The sequence below is a fragment of the Rhinichthys klamathensis genome, unplaced genomic scaffold (genome assembly GCF_029890125.1).
Source record: "Rhinichthys klamathensis goyatoka isolate OS25496 unplaced genomic scaffold, OSU_Roscu_1.1 h1tg000657l_1, whole genome shotgun sequence".
Taxonomy (NCBI): Eukaryota; Metazoa; Chordata; class Actinopteri; order Cypriniformes; family Leuciscidae; genus Rhinichthys; species Rhinichthys klamathensis.
In genome coordinates this window covers 684,112-703,035 of record NW_026607100.1, presented here as the reverse complement: position 1 = coordinate 703,035, position 18,924 = coordinate 684,112, and the positions used below count along the sequence as shown (strand labels likewise).

Here is an 18,924-nt window from a genome sequence, read left to right as displayed (position 1 = left end):
AATGACAATATTTAAAAGCACAATAATTATTCTGGCATTGATCAGAATTTATTAAAATCCCACTTTACATAAACAGCCAATCGCCATAACCTGATTAAGCTAATGTTCTGGTTTCTAGAAACCTAAATAAAGCAAGTGCCATGTGAATGAATTAATCAGATTATTGGGACAAGTAAACACCTAAATAACGATTGTAACAGAATAATATTAATTTATATCCGTCTACATATGCACAAATCAAGTAACAGCGTATATGGTGTTGCTTACAAATTAGATAGCATTACAATAATGACAGAGCATCTAATGCTTTAACTAAATATGGACTTGATCATTAAATTGTGTACATGTAATCATGAGCAATTATATTTGTTAGTCTCCCTGTAGTCAATTTTATCCCTTAAAACTCATCTTTATTCAGCAAAATTACATGTTATTTTTTTCGTGCTGTAAAATAGCTTGAATGTAACTCGACACCCTTGTCTCATTTAATATACGTGGTTCTATGAATATGCAAAAGAGCCCCGCCTCCACTCACTCACTCAGTGATCCACTCGTTGACGATCACACGTTGATCTGATTGGTTACAAGGTAGTTTGTGACGTCAGAAACACCAGCGATTTCAAACCGTGTTTTTGGTTCACTGCAGTTTTTAAGGAGAAAATACTCAGCAATGCTGTCGACTTATGCTTCAAGACAAACTATGTGCAAATTCATATTAAAAACATCACATAGACAACATATAAACACTAAAAACTTGATTTTCACCACAAGAGGACTTGAAAAGAATTAAGATTTGCCTTTCATTTGTCCTGGATCAGCTCATTTAAACATTTCTCAAGCAAAACAGGAGTGAAAATCAAGTTAAAGAAAACCAATTCCAACTCCAACCTGAAACAGTACTTTATTCATAGGAGGTCATCCATCTCTCACTTCAGCGGCCAACAGACTTAAAATCCTCGGTGTATTAAAGAAGCTCTTATGAAAAAGACATCAAGCAAAATGCCAATTGACAACTGCATTACATAAACTGCGATGCACAATTCAAAGACTGTGTACAAAAGTTCATTGCTGTTCATAAGTTAAATCAGAAAAGGAATTAATACTGAAAGTATGCAACACAGATCACTAAAACATCTTCCCAATATGAGAAATCACAGTACTTTGCTGGAAGTACTCATTTTGATTTACTGTACTTAGCAAATAGGTACCAATTCATATTTCATGGCATGTCAATTCATTTTAATTGAATACAACAACAAAAATTAATGCTTGACAGAGGAATTTAAATATACAATGCTTTGCTACAGACTGATTCTCAGAAACCTGGAAATATGGTCAAAGAAATCCAAACAAACAAAGAGGAACCACAAAGGATGACAGAAAAAAAAGAAAAAGTTTGTACATTTTGGCTCAACAATCCCTTTAACAGTGATAATACAGAATTTGTGTGTCCGAGTCGAAGGCGACTTGTTCATTTTTAGTAAAGGGTGTTTGGACCTAAATGCTCATGTCGACAATATGACACTAGAATCCTAGAACTAAAAATAAAAAAAACAAATGCAAGTCTGAGAATATGGTAAACGTAGTTGACCCCTGAGTTTCTAATGCAGACTTAGTGTATAAAATACCTCATTACAGTGTGCCTTTTAGTGCAAGCCAGCAAATATGCTCAATTAATCAGGAGGTATATTAGGATAGCACCCAAGCAAACAATGCTTCTCTACGCAAGTCTTTCCTGTTGGCCGAATCACAGAGTGGGGCTGGTTTGAACAGCCAAACCAGTAGATCAAATACATCTTATTTATAATTCATTAGTTTTTGTTTTGTTTTTCATAGAAAATATAAATATCCCTGAATGGAACTGATTCACAGTATATTGAGGACTCCAGTGCTGCTACCATTGTTTTTAATGTTGGGACAATCAAGTGTCTTCAAGGTCTCCAGTTAGTGTCTTTTAGCGTGGCTCGACCGTCCGAGTCCTTCATTCGCTGTCTTGGTAATTCACAGTCCGCTTGCCTCTGTTTCTGGTCCGGATGCGTGTGGCCCGTCGGGGCTTCCCGTACGACACGTCGCTGTCCTCGTCGGAAGCATCCCTCTGACGTTTCCTCGCGGTTCCTCGGTTCCTCAGTCTTCTCTTCGGACAGCTCCGTGAACCCGAGCTGGCGTCCGATTTAGACTCCCCGGACTCCTCGCTCTCGGAGTCGCTGGCGTCCTCGTTGCTCCCGTTATCGCTCTCGCTTTGTTTCCGCCGTCGCCGGGTCGCTTTGGGATTCTTCTCCTGAGGCGTTAGTTTTTGGCCGTTCTCCGATTTGCATCTGGTTTCCGAGTCGCTCCCAGAGTCCGAAGAGCCGCTCAAGCGCTTGAAGCGTTTCGCACTCTTTCGTTGAGGTTCCACGCACTCGGTTTCATCGCTGGTCCTGCTACTTTTATTGTCCGTGTCTTCAGACTCTGAGGAGACGCCGCGTTTCCTTTTGGAGTCGCCGCCTGAAGGTTTCCTCGCCCGGGAGTCGGGCCGCTCCTTGCCCTTTCCGTTCTTTGATTGCATCTCTATCTCAGGACTGAACTCTGCATCCGAGTCCTCCATAATGTAGTTCTTCTTGGGAAGAGATCGAAGTGATATTCCCTTGGATGAAACTGTAATGCAAGGCTTCCTCCTTGGATGAGTCTTCTTTTCCTCCTCTGATACGTCACTCTTTGGCCATTCATCGGAGGAAGAGCCCACCTTTTTTTTCCTCCTTCGGTCTACTTTTCTTTCGCTATCCGAACTGGAGGCATCCGACCTTTCGTCAAGTCTTTTCCTGCGAGCGTTGGATGCCCGTTTTCGGTTTCTGGGGGACCTTTTTTCTTCTGCAGCATCGCTTTGATTCTCATCCTCTTCTGATTTCATAATCTTCCTGTGTGGGTCAGACTCTTCCGAAACATCGCTGAGTTCCTCTGAGTCCTGGGTTGTTGACATAAATGCATCTGTGGCTGAGGATTTTTTGTGGGTAACTTGTTTTGCGGCAGAAGCTTGATCTGAGCTCTCTGATGATGCTTTACTTTTCTTCAGGTCTTTCGCAGACACCTTTCTTCCATTCTGATGAGGGTGCTTTTGAGTTCTGGGAACCTGGACCTCTTCCTCAGAGCTCTTTTCAGGATCCTGCTTGCTTTGCCGAGGTTTCTGACGTCGGTTTCTGGAGCAATTTTCCTCTTCTTCGGCATCAGTGTCATTCAGTTTCTTTATTTTACCGACAGAGGCTTTCGCGGTCTTCCTGGTGTATTTCCGCCTGACAACGAGGTCCTCGTCCGACTCCCCATTCACACTTTCATTCCGACTCCCCCCATCATTCGAGTTGTCCTCACTGTCCTCCCATTGTAGTTTTGTACTGTGTCCATTAATGAAAGGAGACGTTTCTAAAAATGGAAAAATTGAAGAAAGTAGTCAACTTCCCCTCCACCATATATTGACCTTTCTTTATTTTTCTTTCTTTGTCAGTGTCTCATTACCATTCAAGGGTTAGTTAATCCAAAAACTATCCTATTATCCATCATCCATTACTCATTTTCATGTCGACCCAAACACATAAGACTTTCATTCATCTTTAAAACAGAAATAAAACATTCACAACCCATTTTACCTTAATGTGACTTCTGAATGGAACAACATTTAATGATAACAAAACTGGACTTTTGTCCATCAGGAATTGACTAGATTGTGAAAAGGAGGCATCATTACCAGAATGGGGAGTTTGCAGCAAATTGTGGAAAAGGTTTTGTCCTAGTGATCAGGCTATACAAGCTGAACAAGTTATTATGACTAGTTACAAGTTATCATAATTAAGATGAACTCTTTGGAAAGTGAAAAAGAGGGACGAGTTGATGGATAATCATTTTGATTTCATGCTGACTGTAGAGCTCAACCATGAAGGCGACACCACCAAACATACCCTTCTTCTCTACTGCTGATCGTCTGCATGGTCTGCGCCCAGCAGGTCTACTCTCCTCTTTGCTGTGAGAAGACGAGTCACTGTCCACGCTGACGCCACTTTTCTCTTCTTCACTAGCTGAAGCATCACTTTCATTTGACTCTATGAGAAGAACAACATTTAAAAGAGTTTAAGGTACATGAGATATTTGGAAAGAAGTTGTTTTTACATAAAACATTTCAAGGCAAGCGATGTAGATGTTTATACCCTGAGAAGCTTCCTCTTGGTCTGAATCAGAGCTGCTCTGAATGACAGCAGAGCGTTTGCTAGCACGAGTTGCGGGACGGGTGCTGCCTCCACGACCCTCCTCGTCCGAGCCGTCACCGTCTTCCAGGATATCCATGAGTTTCATCTTGTTGACCGCTGCCATGGCGGTCTTGCGGGTCCTGGGCCGGCGACTGACAGAAGAGGACGACTCGTTTTCGGAGGTGTCTGAACCTTGCGAAGGCTCCTGGTCAGAGTCACTGCAGGGTCGTGGTCTCTGGCGCTCATGTGACCTGCTGTGCCCATTCATCTTGGCATGGCTCTCTAGGATGCATAAAATTTGTATGTCCAGCCAGTCACATTTTTTCACTGAAAGCCCTTGAAATATCTACCCAACTGCACACATTGTGGGGTCTCACCATGTTTTCGTCTGGATCCTTTTTTCTGTGCAGCTCTTCTCGTGGCTCTAGTCTCTCGTCTGAAGCCACGAGACGAAGATAAAGGTTCTTCATCCTCTTCCGACTGACTCAAAGATTGTTTGCTGTCATGATCAGACCCTATAAATCAAAAGCACAAACTTAAGAAACTATGGAATGAACATCAAGTGCAAAAGGCCTCATGTAATAAAAGGAATAGTTCATCCTATAATCAGAGATTTACCTATAATCCGTTTTACCAGTACTTAGACAACCGATAAGTAAATATCTGTCTATGTAATATCCGGTCAACTGATAAATGGCTCCACCTGGTGGGTCTCTAAAAATATTGCCTGTCAAAGCACAGTGCATTCAACAGGAACAACGATTGTACGGATGCACCGATATGAATATTTTGGCCGATACTGATAACTCTTAATATTTGAAAGCCGATAACAGATATATTTGGCCAAATCCAAAATTTTATATAATGTTTGAGAGGCTGGTTACAAAAACAAAAGTCTCACCATTAAAAGCCATGTCCCAAACACACAATTATAATATTCTCATTATAATTGTATGTGCTGTCTCTCCTTTTTTAAGTGATTCAAACCATATTTCAAGCAATTCAAAACTATCATGTTGAACAGTGCATCTGAAGTGCCTCAGCTGAAGGAAATAATCTATTATTTATTGGCTTTAATATATGGGCCAAATTTTCTTATCGGGCCGATAACGATAACATTAAAAAGTAACATATATCGGCCGATACCGATATGGTGGCCGATAAATTTTGCATCCCTACACGATTGGTTGAAACTGTTGATCCAGTTCACAAAACCAGGCAGAATGTTTCATTCACAACACGACTGATCTGGTTTGAGTTCAACTGACTGACTGACAAATCTGGTCACAAAGTTTGCAGGTCACTGGAGGTGAAAACTGTAAGCAGACTTAAGTTAACATTATTCACTGACAAAGACAACTTTTATTGCTTTATTTGAGGATTCAGAAGCTTCTTAAGTTTCTACTTTTGTGTCACACAGAAGAAAGAAGTTCAAACAGTTTCAGAACATCTTCAGATGCATAAGTTCACTATGGTGGCAAGACCATGAGCTTTTCATGCTTTATATTTTAATTTCGGAAATTAATCATTTTTGAGAACGGTCCGTCTCACCGGATGAAGATGAGCCGCTCCGTCTGAAGTTCTCCTTGGCTTCATTGACTCTGCGGCGCTCTGGTCCAGACACTTTGGCTGAGGTAGATTTGGCTGTAGACTGTTCTGTATTTTCCTGAGTCTTTAAAGTAGCCCTCTTTTGACTAGGGCCACGAGGAGAAATAAGGACAGGTTTATTGTCTTCTGCATGGCAAAAAAACAAAACAGAAGAATAAAGGAGAATCGAATAAGAGAAAACACGTGGAGGCCTACCGCGCGGATCCTTGGTGGGAAAGAGCCGAGTCCTGATGCTGCAACTTCTTCCTGAATCTCTGACTGCGGCGCAACTTCAAGCTACTTTTCACGGCAGTCTTGTAGTTGGAAATGATTTTGCGTATATTCTCCTCGAAAAACGCTGACAGTCGCAAAGTCATGCTGTAAATCTGTAAAATAGCGCACAAGGATATCAATGAGCCTTTAAGAATTACACAAAAAGACAAGAGGAAAAAAGACTAAATTAGTCGAGACATGAATGCGTTACCTTCGACCGTTTGTTTGGCGTGTAGGCTTTAGCATTGGCGAAAATAAGCCTGGTGTCCTTGCAAAGGTCTATGGGATTTTCATAGCGGTCTTCTTCCAGAGACTGCCGCACACTTCCAAGGTCCATAGGCGTGTCGATGATATTACAGTAATCCTGGAAACACCGAGACACGGTATTATAAGACTAAATTATTACTATTAACTATCTTTGGACAAAAAGGTGGCACTTCCTAACACTACAGAGAAGTGACACCTCTGTTTTCACATATACATTACTTAAAACATAGATGCTGAATCCAAACCAGACGTGGTCTTTGACAAAAACGGTATTTTATTAGCTTTTTTAATTCAGCTCTTTTTTTTTTTGGCACCTTACTCGCATTCAAGTGTGGATAACATTGATGCCCACACAATATTTATTGTATGAATATGCAAAGATATGAAAAAAAAATTGGCTGGCAACTTATATATATATATATAAAAAAAAAAACTTTGTCAGGGAAAGAGATAAGTACAATCAATGGAATATTGTTATGGAAGTGGTCATGTTTTGGAGACTTACCGGATAATCTCCCTGATCTACAGGATCCCGGAAAGGCTCTGAATCCTCACACTCAAACATGTAGTTCAGTAAACGTTTGCTGGAATCCTTCCATGCGTCCCTGTCCAGTACGACCTCCACTGATGGCTGGCAAAAATCACAAAGAAAGCATCTTTAAACGCATTCATTTTTCCATCTAAACAAACTTCTCATTACTGTTGTTACAATTTTTAACCATGGGGCCTATACACTACGATGTTAAAGGGATTGTTCACCCAAAAATGAAAGTTCTGTCATAGTTTACTCATCCTCAAGTTGTTCCAAACCTGTATGAGTTTCTTTCTTTTGCTGGAGAAACCAAACAGTTCATGGACTATTTTTAATATTTAACCTTTTTTTTCCTCCATTCTATGGAAGTCAATGGGGTCCATCAACTGTTTGTTTCCCCATTTTCTTAAAAATATCTTCAGCAGAAGAGATAAATTAATGCATATTTGGAACAACAATGATAATTTTAATTTTTGGGTGAACTATCCCTTTAACTATGTAATGGAATCTCTGTAAAACCATTTCTACCAATGTGGGGTACATGCTGTCATATTACACAACTCTACTATTGCACTATTATGCATAATATATCTCCCACTACCTGGCGAAGTCTTTGTCCAGCAGAGGGTCCAGGTGCATCAATGTCATCCAGGTCCTAAAAGCCACGTGAATTAATCTCGTGTTTTCCAGGAAAGCGAAGAGAAAATACAGGTTGAACAAATACACTCACCTCATCGTCAGAGTACTCCATGTTCTCAACGGCGTTATAGATCTCCATAATATCTGTACAGTGAGGTTTACTGTGGCCAGAGAGGGGGGGGGGGGAAGTTACAAAGCTAAACATTACAATATCACAAATTGAAGTTTGCCACAAATGTCCAGGACAAACCTTATGAACTTCAGAAGAACATTTGTTATGATTTTTGCAGACTCTGCAATCTTGCTGCGGGGCTCATTGAAGGTCTTGGCATTTTGTTCAATGTGTTTAACATCCCAGATCAGTGCAGACAGCCTCCTAAAAAACCCACGACATGTTAAAGCAAACCAAAAGCAAGAAACACACAAATATGGGAAATTAGAAAATAAAACCGCCAAACTCTCATTTATTCAGCCATATTTTCCAATTTCTTTCTGGATATTTTGAATAATGTGCACACTACTCTTTTCCACACAAATAAAAGGAGTCAGTGCAACAGAAGCGCAAACATGCGTGCTTGATGTGTGAGAACCAATGAGGGTTGCTCTTGTGTTTCAGGCAAGTATGCTTGAGCTGCCACAGGCAAAGTGTTATGTGCTCCATGCATGTGTATTGATCAATGTCCATATGTGAATAAAAGCCTATAAGTTACAATACCCATTAGGTTACAAACCTGTAGAACTTGTGCTTGAGCCGCAGTATGATGGTGTTCAGGTCAGTGGGATATGCAATGACAGCACAATATGTAGGATACTGAGCAAGGTCGACCGGACCAGAGAAAGGTGCCGTGATATCTGTTCAAAAGGACAGGAATTGACATTGCTGAGCCAGGGCGTAACATTTAAAGGGTTAGTTCACGCAACAATGAAAATTCTGTCATCATCTACTCACCCTCATGTCGTTCCAAACCTATAAGACTTGACTCGTTCAACTTCGGAAAACAAATTAAGATATTTTTACAATTCTCTCATCAACATTTTCAAGCTTTAAAAATAATCCAAATGAATTAAGTGGTATAACCCAAGTGTTCATCAGATTTATTTAGGCTTTTATTCACCTTTAAACATTGATCAACGCACATCAAATACGGCAAATGGGAGCTCAAAACACGAGTGAGAACCATTGAGGTCTCATCAGACTTGGATTATAGCGCTCTATTCATACGGATTACTTTTATGATGTCTTTATGAACTTTTTGCTGCATTGAAAATGTTAACTACATATACTTTTTCAATGGATGAAGAAGAAAAATTATGAATAACAAATTGTCCAACAAAGGTCTTGTGGGTTTGAAACGAAATGAGGGTGAGGTAAAATGACAGTTTTAATTTTTGGGTGAACGAACCCTTTAAGTCCTTGTAGACCATCTAAATCTGATTTGCTTAAAGGTACACTTTGTAATTTTTTTGTTCAAAATTAAAATTAAAAATACATCAATCATTCCAAAATATATTTGTCTTACCCTGATTACCTATGACAAGCAATTATAAGCGTTTATATTTTAGATCTGACAGGATGGTTTTTACAGGGAACTGCGAACATGTCACTCGCTCGTGATTGTTTCGTCATATCCGTAAATAGAGAGAAGTTGCTCCGGCTACTTTGACGTGTGTCTGGTGTGTGAGTGTCAGAGGTTAGTCGTCACAGCGAGTGAGAAAGCTTGACGTGGAGGAGGTAAATCTCCAAACTCCGGGAATCACCCGTTTTAAACAAACGCCCAACAGAGGAGCGTCTGCTGGTGAAACGGGAACGCGACAGAGCTCGTAATAAAACAAGAACCAACATTGGCTTGGCTTTTCAGAGATGGCGAGAACTGAGGGATTTGAAATGCTGTATAATCGACGTGGAGATGGTGTTTTAATTACTCAACATGTGAGTAAGCCATTTAACTGAACAGATAAACTGCCATATGTAGTTCACTAACAGTCACGCAGCGCCAAAGCACAACCAAAATGCATGGTTTTGTTTTTTTCAACCGCTAGCGGAACAAAAGTAACAGTGTACCTTTAAAGAAATGCCACAAAATTGATAAAGATAATGTAAAGAATAGGGATAACTGCAAAATCAAACGCACCCACAGTCACAAGCTGTTCTATGCCTGCAATGATGCGTGCGCTCTCTTGGTCTCGACCCCTGTCCCCCCATTCACCCCCCTGAGGTTTATAGAGGATATCCATCATCTCCTCGTCCGTCACCGGCACCCCCGCGCCCTCCGACTCCGGCTGTTCAGCTGCAGCACGGAAACAACTCAATTCATCAAACAGACCATTTGCTTTATTAAAACACAATAACAAAATGACCTTTCTGTTAGAAATGCAGGAGTAAACAAACACACCAAACACCCTGAATTTAGTGCGACGACTGCTGATGTGCTGCAAAAATCGTACACAGTGCATCTGGTTTAAGCTAAAGCTCAAGTGGTCAGAAGTACCGTTTTCAGGAATGGCTTCCACATCCCATGGACTCAGCTTTTCTGTCTCGCCATTGTCCCATCTGCAAAATCAGAGAGTTAAAAATCACAGCCAATGCCTAAGATCTATGCAACAGCTCCCAAGAATTCAAACAAGGTTTGGGCTTACTTGACTTTGAAGCACTGAAAATGGCTGTCGGGATACTCGGACTGATATGGTTCCTGACAAACTATAGTCCCAAACCACCAGGCGTCATCGATCACGGAGCGAAACCGATCATCTACGGAAACAGAAACAGACGTGACTGAATTGATGCAGAGTACCACAACAAACTCTCAGGTCATGCCTCCTACTTACTTGACGTCCACACTCTGCTCCGCGCCTCGTCGTAGCTTTGACGCAGCACCAGAAAATCAATTACATCCGCCATATCATGATATCTGAGGAAAAATGGCACCAAAACAAACGGTTTTGTTTAAAAATCAACACAAAAAATCTGAAAGATACCTTTAAATTTTATATCAGATCTTGCCCACAGTGCTGTGTAGAAATTGATTACATGTCATCTGGATTACGTAATTCAGATTCAACATTTATTTTCTCATTTTTCTTCCTATTGTGGTAAAATTGTATTTATAAGGTATTATATTACCTAAAATGTGTAATGATATACAGGTGAAACTAAAAAAAATGTGAATATTTTGCTGATGGCATACATGCCACACCGCATTGAGGCGGTAATTCATGCAAAAGAGGCCCAAAACAAGTACATATGCATGATTATACTTTTCAGAGGCCCGACATTTATGTATTTAAAATCCTTTTTTATTTTTTATTATTGATTTCATGTAATGCTCTAATTTTGAATATGGGTTTTCATAAGCTGTAAGCCACAATAATCAAAATTATAACAAATAAAGGCTTGAAATATCTCACTTTGCATGTAATGAGTCTACTAATACATTAGTTCTGTAATTACGCTACTAACCACAATTTTCATCAGGTAATTTGTATTTAGTAATGGACTAAAAAGTGCATGTAATCGACCCAGCACTGCTTGCCAGCACTTACTTTATGGAAAAGGTTCGGTCTGTTATTTTGCCTGTTCCAGGGTCAATCTGGGTCAGTTTCAGACAACATAGGGTTGGAGGGGAGACTTCATACTTGATCCCTGTTATTTTCACAAACTCTTGGTCCTGGTAAAAACATAGGATTTATATTTTTAATGCCAAACTTGCTGAAAACATTAAAGGTTATCTGAGTTGCATGCATTTTTTTTTTTTTTATAAAGTAATGTTCATGGTTAAATACAAGGAAATAGAACCTTAAGACAGCATCTGTAGCCTGTTGTCGGTCACTACAACAAATAAATGCAGACAAATAAAAATAGCCTTGCCGCACTAGCTATGTTGCGAATTAAACTTTGCATTGGCAGAAAACATTTGCGGACAAAGCATCGTTTCCATCCCATGTGCTCAAGGGAACAAAACCTTTACTTCATGGGATTGTGGCACAAAGTATCATTAATAGAATAATACATTTGTTGGAACAGGTGAAGTCGGTGAGACTTTCCTATATAATAAATGACTTGAAATGCAATAAACGCCGTCATGTTATCTTGCGTTCGGATGCTGGTGTTTGGGAACGCAATCGTGCAAGACAGTTCTGGGAGGTAATTATACCAAATCATTCCGATTGAAGACTTTGGGTCAGGCATTTCAGCACGACTAAAACAGTATTTTAGATGGTGCGCGATGAGATTGGTTCACTGGTATTACAATCACATGATCTGTTGAGGCAAAGTCACATGAGTTTTATTTGTTGCGCACCCAGGAATCAATTCGGTTAATTTGTTTCTCCTCGCAGGTTTATAGCCATGTTTTCTAACCGAATAAAAAGTTATCCACCCTAATTTAGTATATACGTTTTTTGCGCATTAAAATTTTGAGAGCATTTTGGCATTTTGCATCCAGTATAATTTTATGCGACATAAAAATAAAAATATGTGGATGGAAACATAGCTACTGACAAGTGATACTGTTAAAATCAGATCAACGCAAAGTTGTACAAAGCACTTATGAATGCATCTAAATAAGAACAGATGTATAAGGCCGTGTGTCCACCAAAGCGTTTTTAGCCCGCTGAACAGGCCTAGCTCTGGGCGCTTGAGAGTGTTTTAGCAGCGCAGCATTTTTTTTAATGTCGATACAATGTAACGTATTTTCTCTGGGTCTTGTTTTAAATTATTTTGTTCCGTTATTATGCTGGTTGTCGTCATCTGTTGACGTTGTACAAGCAGATTGTGGTGGTTGGTCAGTGTGGTACTAGTCCCGCCCCTCCTCCACTCTGATTGGACGGCTGGGTAAAAAGTGCCAGTGATGAGCGCTGCGTTTTATATAGACAATTTATATAGAGACATGCCACTTCCTAAATCCTCAATACAACTATATAGGAAAAACCCGTAACGCCAAAGATGGCAGGTGTATGCACATGTCCCGCCCCACCCGCTGGAAAGCCAATCGTCTGCTTTTAACAGTCAAGCCGGGAAACATTTAGGCCTATCGTCTGGTTCCACTGACGTATGCGCACATTTCATGTTTGCGACAGCGGAGACGAGAACCCTTGCGCATGCGTAGTAAAAGTATAACCTGTGGGGAAAAAGGCGTTTTAAATCTTATTTTGGGGCAAAGTCATCAAACCTTTTCAGCGATTTTTATCATAATTTACTGCTGTTTCTATACATGCAGTTTTTATGTCCCGGTGACCAGTGAAACTGCAGTTCTGACTCTCTGCCCATTCATTTAGATAGGAGCCTGGTCTTGTTAGTCGGAAACAGCTGCCCGGAGGCTTGGCCAAGATGGCGGCCGAGTGGCATGACTTGCCTAAAAGGACTTTGGTTTTACCCAAAGTTGAACATTCTTCAACTCTCGGCGACCGGTAAAAAAACGCGGCTCTCCCATTGAAAACAATTGGTAAAATACGCCAGCCGCATGAAAAACCGCTTTGGTGGACACAGGGCCTAATCGTAAAAGAGTCAGTAAAATCCCAGTATTGTTTTGATCATACTCTTAACTCCATCTTCTTCCATGGCTGTCTGTCTAGGTTAATTGGGTAGAGTTTTGTCCTACAGACTGTCTCCACATACGCCTCATGACCCTGACAAAAATAGATGACCTGTGAACAGAAAAAGAGACCGTGGATTTAGACATGGATCAGTTATGCTTTAACACAGACGAGAGGGATGTATTCTGTACCTCGTCTCCCATTTGAGGGACGAAGGGGGACTTTCGGGGAATGACGTCAGTAATCCATGCTGGGGGACGGAACTCATTTGAGATCTCTCGGTTAATGGGTGGCCTCGGTTTTGGTGGCTAAGGATAAGAAAATTAATTGCATTGAATTTAAAATAAGTTTTTCAAATCATTCTTTCATGAAGACAAAAATGAAGAGCTAGCCAACAGTTAAAATGCTTCTCCAGAATTACAACTAAGGATTTCAAAAAGTACTTCACAGTACCAAGTTGATATTTAATTTTAAAGGATCAAATGAGAACTTGTAATACTGAAAGTAAAGGCCCCGATATACTTCAAGCTAAATCGAGTAACTAACTGGTGTGTTTCGGGAGATCGAAACAGCTTGCCAAACGAACGTGACATGACTTGACTGGAGAGCAGAATCTGATGCTTTCTTAACTGCCGTTTTCTCACCGCTGTTACATTTGTTGTGTTTATTTTGTTACTGAGAGAGATAACATTCATCTAAACACTGCTCTCGGCAGCATGGGCGATGGGACGTTCGCTAACAGTATACCGCTGGTCACAAATTTCCAAGTTCTTTTTTTTTTTAACCCCATGCAAAGAACGAAAAAGTACTTCGCCGTGAGTATATCAGGGCCTTACAGTAATGGATGTGCTGAATGGCCCTATTGACACCTTTGGCATTTTGCTTTTGGCCTTCTTGTGCTTTCGGGGTGAAGCCGTCTGCTCCTCTTCATCTAGAGTCTGCTCCTCATCAGCCGCCTCTTCGTCCTCCTCCTCCTCTTCCTCAGAGCTGCTGATCCTGCGGCTAGTCCTCCGTCGGGAGGATGGAGACGCGGACCGTCGCAGAGTTATTCCTGCATCTGCCATCCAGTCGGAATAATCACTGGACGAGCGGCTTCAGTTATGAACAAAGACACATCTTACCCTCATGAATATGTTAGCGATGACAACATGAAATTAAATTACTATATTGAAGACTTATCAGTTTAAGGGTGTAGCTTATTATTTTGTCACCAAACAGAATCCAGAATCACCAAAATGAGCATTTCCATGTCAACCTTCTGACCTGATTTTGCATTCACACTGTTCCTTTGAAAGTGGACTCAGATTAATTTAATCGAATTTCATTATATAACCAGTTACTTTTTGAAACAGTACATCTAAATGTATATGTAAGTGATAATCAACAGATTTTAATGCACGACGTGGAGGCAAAAAACATCCTGGCGTGAAGCGGGGGTGGTGGGGGGTTGTGGTTGGGGGTTCGGGCTTGAAGACTTCTAAGATCTAACTATTTTTATTGGATTAACTGAGGAATTATTGGAAGCAAATTTTATTGCAATTCCGCTTGGTGCCACTCGCATATTACACACTTCCATTTTTAAAACAATTATGGTGGCAGCAAGAGTACCTTGAACTATCACTCCTCCATTCCTCTTCATCCTCAATGGACAAATTAACATCACTGCCCTCCATTTCACTGTCCTGCACCAATAACACAAACACACATCATTATTGACATGTCTGATATATCAGAGTTATAAAAAAAAAAAATGAACAAACGCTCAACCTCAGAAGATGCTGTCTCCTCCCCTTCCTCACATGAGAACTCGATGTACTCTTCAGCCAGACTCTCTTTACGCTGCTGGTTTTTCTGCCGCTTGCGTGACTGCGCACGTTTGAGACATGGTCCTTCCTCATCAGAATCATCCTATGGGCAAAATCATCTCACCTTAATGACGTTCACTCAGTGTTGACATTAATAACCGTAACGCAGTTCATAAGGAAGTAGAACCCTACCCTGAAGCTGGCGTGGGTCACTCTTCTTCTCTTGATGTTGTAAAGGCTGACCTCCTCATCTCCCTTGGCTGTTCTGAACGACTCCTGCGCCCTAAAGGAAGAAGCCACTGCATTGTTAAACAGCCTGTCTGAATGCTCTGATATTGAGGCGGGGGGTTGATTTTAGTCATTTTTATTGTCCGATAATCGACATGGAGTTGCTGCATCGTGTTGTTGTTACGGGAATGCTTCCAGTGTCTAAAGCACGTGTGAAAACACGCCAATTCTATTGGCTGACAGAGGTCAGATGACTCAGCGTAGCGCATCAAGACCATAAAAGATCACACACGTCATGGATTACCATGTCTTCAGGAAGCTACTGTGATTTTTTTGTGTGAAAAACATTGTCTATTTTGTGTCATGTTAGAAATTGTAACATGACAAAAGGACAGTTTAAAGGCCCTTTCACACCGGACACGTAACGAAAAAGTGAAATGAAAAAGCGAATAGTTTGCGTCAAAACCATTCACATCAGCCACGACTCGAATTTGCAAAATTTAGAGCTTCAACATTTCCAAAACATTCGCGCCGACTTTGGTGACCACTTGGCTATTGCTCTGTTGCAGGACAGCAGACCTGATTTTGCGGGACACGAGGGTGAGAACTTACTATTATTATACTAGGTGAATACATATATATTTTATATTAGATGTCTTTTTGCAGTGATGTTAACATGCTTTAAATTGCTAATATGCTTTATAAAAATGTTAATGACGGCGCTGTGCACGTCACTATTGTCTATTCAATCTAAATAATTAAGTAAAAAAAATGATCCCAATCGCTAAAAAGCACATTTCCAAATAAGCACATAAATTCCATTAGGAAAGTCTAAAGATCAAATGGATTCTTACCGGATTCAGTACATCTTGAATTTATATTCTTTTGTGTGATCTGGCAGCTTCGAGTAGGGCCTTCTCATTAATTATGGGACATTACATATTATGCCAGTAACTCCTGGCAGGTGTAGCTCACTTTCCCCAGGAGTTCACTTTTTAAGAGGTCCACAGTTGCACGGTTCCTTGTCTCTGTCCACGCAGCAGTCATCAGAGAAAACACCCTCTCCACGAAGAGGAGTTTGTTTGTTTTCCCGCTATGGCTAGAACCAATAACGCATGTTCTGTTTTCTTATTAAATTTTTTTATTGTAGAATTGTAATTTAATGTATTTGCGTTTACATGCAATCAAATAAACTCCATTAGTAAAGGGATTGAAGGCTCAAATGGTCTGAAAAGCCTTCATGTAAACAGCCGGTTGGGCTCAATGCCTCAATCCGAATGAGGACAACGTCCCACCTGTCCTTGTTTCAGATTCTCATCCACAGACGACTCGACACCAGCTCGACACACAAGCAATCAGAAGTTCCTTCATTGTTGCTGTGACGTTACCTTTGTTTCCTTGTATGTGATTGGCTGAAACCTTTTCTATCGCCTCAAAAGTAAAAAACGAAAATTGAAGCGAAAAAAACTAAAATAAATAAATAAATATATATATATATATATATATATATATATAGAGAGAGATACTTGACAAAGGATCTGCACATGACCTTTCCAACGCGACTACGCAATGTGTGAAGTCGTGGACACGCATCGCTGAGCTAGTGCAAGATGAGTATGTGTGTTTAAACCAGCGTTTCTCAAAGTGTGGGGCGCACCCCACTGGTGGGGAATAGAAACATGACAAGTGGGGCGCGACAAACGGGAAAAAATGTGGTAATTTTTGTGCCCATCTCTATTAATTCCTTTATTTATTGAGCAAAAACTCAAAATAAAACAACGACACATTTAAATGTAAGCCTTACTTAACCTTTTCACACGTAAGTTTAAAAGTTTTTAGAGGCGCCTGTTATTTAGATCATATCCCTTTATGGTTTCCATGGTCATTGCTTGTCACACCGCAGCAACAATAGCGCTGAATGACTGATTATCTGCTTTTATTTCACAAATTTGTTGGCTATAGCAGGAAATATCTGATATTCCGATTGTCAAATATGAGCAAGTGGATGTGTTTTGTTGTTTAAACACCTTAGTTGAGCTACACGCGATGGGCGTTAGTTTATAACGTTACCGGATTTAAGAGAATTGGATCTGTTGGATTTAACAAACGTCAATTTAACGTTATCCAGTTCTCCCGAAATGAAAGTATGAAAGTAAGTGGCCGGTGAACTGAGAGAAGCATAGAGTAAACTTGAAAGTTACTGACACGATGTGTATTTGATATGAATAATACGTGTCATCTAATTATAATGGAAATAATTATTATTCCCGCTTCCATAGACATAAGTGTGTATTTGACAAACTCTAAATGTATTGCTTTTTTAGTAACTTACTTATGTGAATTTAAATGTCTGAAACCTAAAATAAACATTATGTGGATGAAAACACTGAATAGTTGTGATGTCAAGCGGTGAGCGCTCTCCGTCTCAGGTTCAGAAAATATGTGTAGCCTACTAAAAAACAGGCTCATTGCAGACATTAAATTAGTTAAATCACTTAATTTTGAACTTTCAAAGTGCACCATATTTATGAATTTAACTTTAAAACGTACAAACTTTTCTTCCGGGGGAGCATGCCCCCGGACCCTTGGGGTGCAGAGGTCCACACCACACAAAATACTGTGGGAAACACAGTATCTACTGTCATGTTTATGTTTTTAAAATGTCATGTTAATAAAATACATTTTAACTTAAAGCCTAGTTTATTAACATTTTGTTGGGGCGATTGAAGGTAGGGAAGGGTTCGTGCCCCACCTGTCCTCATGCAAAGTGGGGAATGGCAGAAAAAGTTTGAGAAACACTGGTTTAAACAGTATATCATTTTTTTTTTTTTTTTTTATGGCCGATGGTTTCTCTAGATAAGACCCTTATTCCTCGGCTGGGATCGTGTAGAGATCTTTGAAGCTGCACTGAAACTCACATTTGGACCTTCAACCCATTGGTCCCCATTAAAGTCACTATATGGAGAAAAATTCTGTAATGTTTTCCTCAAAAACCTTCATTTTGACTTGAAAGACATGAACATCTTGGATGACATGGGAGTGAGTAAATGATCAGGAAATTTTAATTCTGGAGTGAACTAATCCTTTAATGTGTACACAGATAAAAAAAAACCTGAAGAAAATAAAATGTAATTAATAACTGACCTGTAGCCACTTGTCGTAAGATCGGGTACCACCACCCTGCGCCTCCAGGCCTGAAGGTCCCTCTCTGTGGCCATCTGACTGCGGGGAGCATTCTGGTGCATCTGACGAACTCCCTCCACCTGTCCGCTGCGCCGCAAGCCCACGTTAGGTGGAGACTGCACCTCCATACGCTCGTTCACCGACACTGTGCGATCAAACACAGCAATATTAGATGAGACTTGGAGATTCAATTGCAAATCTACTTGATCTAAGAGTACAATGCTGTGATGTAAATGCCAAGATGTCAATGTATAGGCACCTCTGCGGGGAGTCCCTGGCTCTAGCACACGGGCCGCAGGAACGCCACCCTCTCCCTGAACTGAAACATGTCTGTCATGATGCAGCTGAAGCTGGCGGATGGCAAAATCCAGGGCGCTGGGACGACCCTCCTCACTCTCCGCAGACTGTTGACTGATCACCTGCTCCACGACCTCACCGTCACCTGAAACACGATGAAGGTCCATTTTCAAAGGTGCAAATCAGAAACGCTCCGTGATCATAATGTTTTTAGTGAAGCACCGGCAACCGAAAATATATAATAGGCAAAAAAGATTTTTCCGTAACACTTTATTTTAAGCTGACATACTATAGAAATGACAGTAAATTCTGCATTGCTCACATTACAACTAAAGTTACAATTATAAATTCTGCAAATTTCAACCATATA

The 18,924-nt window shown here is 40.5% G+C and overlaps 1 protein-coding gene across 2 annotated transcripts in view; it reads right to left on the bottom strand.

The window, feature by feature from the left end:
- Positions 1-884: 884 nt before the first annotated feature.
- Positions 885-18,924, bottom strand: part of brwd1 (bromodomain and WD repeat domain containing 1) — a 32,147-nt gene continuing 14,107 nt past the window's right edge. Inside the window, exons 18-42 of one of the 2 annotated variants that reach the window (XM_056241642.1) lie at positions 18,517-18,699; positions 18,219-18,402; positions 15,039-15,129; positions 14,809-14,949; positions 14,650-14,723; positions 13,911-14,133; positions 13,233-13,349; positions 13,045-13,152; positions 11,050-11,174; positions 10,336-10,418; positions 10,147-10,258; positions 9,999-10,060; positions 9,642-9,797; positions 8,241-8,361; positions 7,760-7,885; positions 7,601-7,670; positions 7,472-7,525; positions 6,844-6,969; positions 6,283-6,435; positions 6,015-6,184; positions 5,763-5,905; positions 4,589-4,726; positions 4,173-4,493; positions 3,927-4,067; positions 885-3,393 (exon numbers count right to left, since the gene is read on the bottom strand). In XM_056241642.1, the coding sequence (XP_056097617.1) occupies positions 1,982-3,393; positions 3,927-4,067; positions 4,173-4,493; positions 4,589-4,726; positions 5,763-5,905; positions 6,015-6,184; positions 6,283-6,435; positions 6,844-6,969; positions 7,472-7,525; positions 7,601-7,670; positions 7,760-7,885; positions 8,241-8,361; positions 9,642-9,797; positions 9,999-10,060; positions 10,147-10,258; positions 10,336-10,418; positions 11,050-11,174; positions 13,045-13,152; positions 13,233-13,349; positions 13,911-14,133; positions 14,650-14,723; positions 14,809-14,949; positions 15,039-15,129; positions 18,219-18,402; positions 18,517-18,699 (4,634 nt within the window). In that variant the 3' untranslated portion in view covers positions 885-1,981. Of the gene's footprint in view, positions 3,394-3,926; positions 4,068-4,172; positions 4,494-4,588; positions 4,727-5,762; positions 5,906-6,014; positions 6,185-6,282; positions 6,436-6,843; positions 6,970-7,471; positions 7,526-7,600; positions 7,671-7,759; positions 7,886-8,240; positions 8,362-9,641; positions 9,798-9,998; positions 10,061-10,146; positions 10,259-10,335; positions 10,419-11,049; positions 11,175-13,044; positions 13,153-13,232; positions 13,350-13,910; positions 14,134-14,649; positions 14,724-14,808; positions 14,950-15,038; positions 15,130-18,218; positions 18,403-18,516; positions 18,700-18,924 lie in introns of those variants that run through there. The other variant, XM_056241644.1, reaches the window with a different exon arrangement.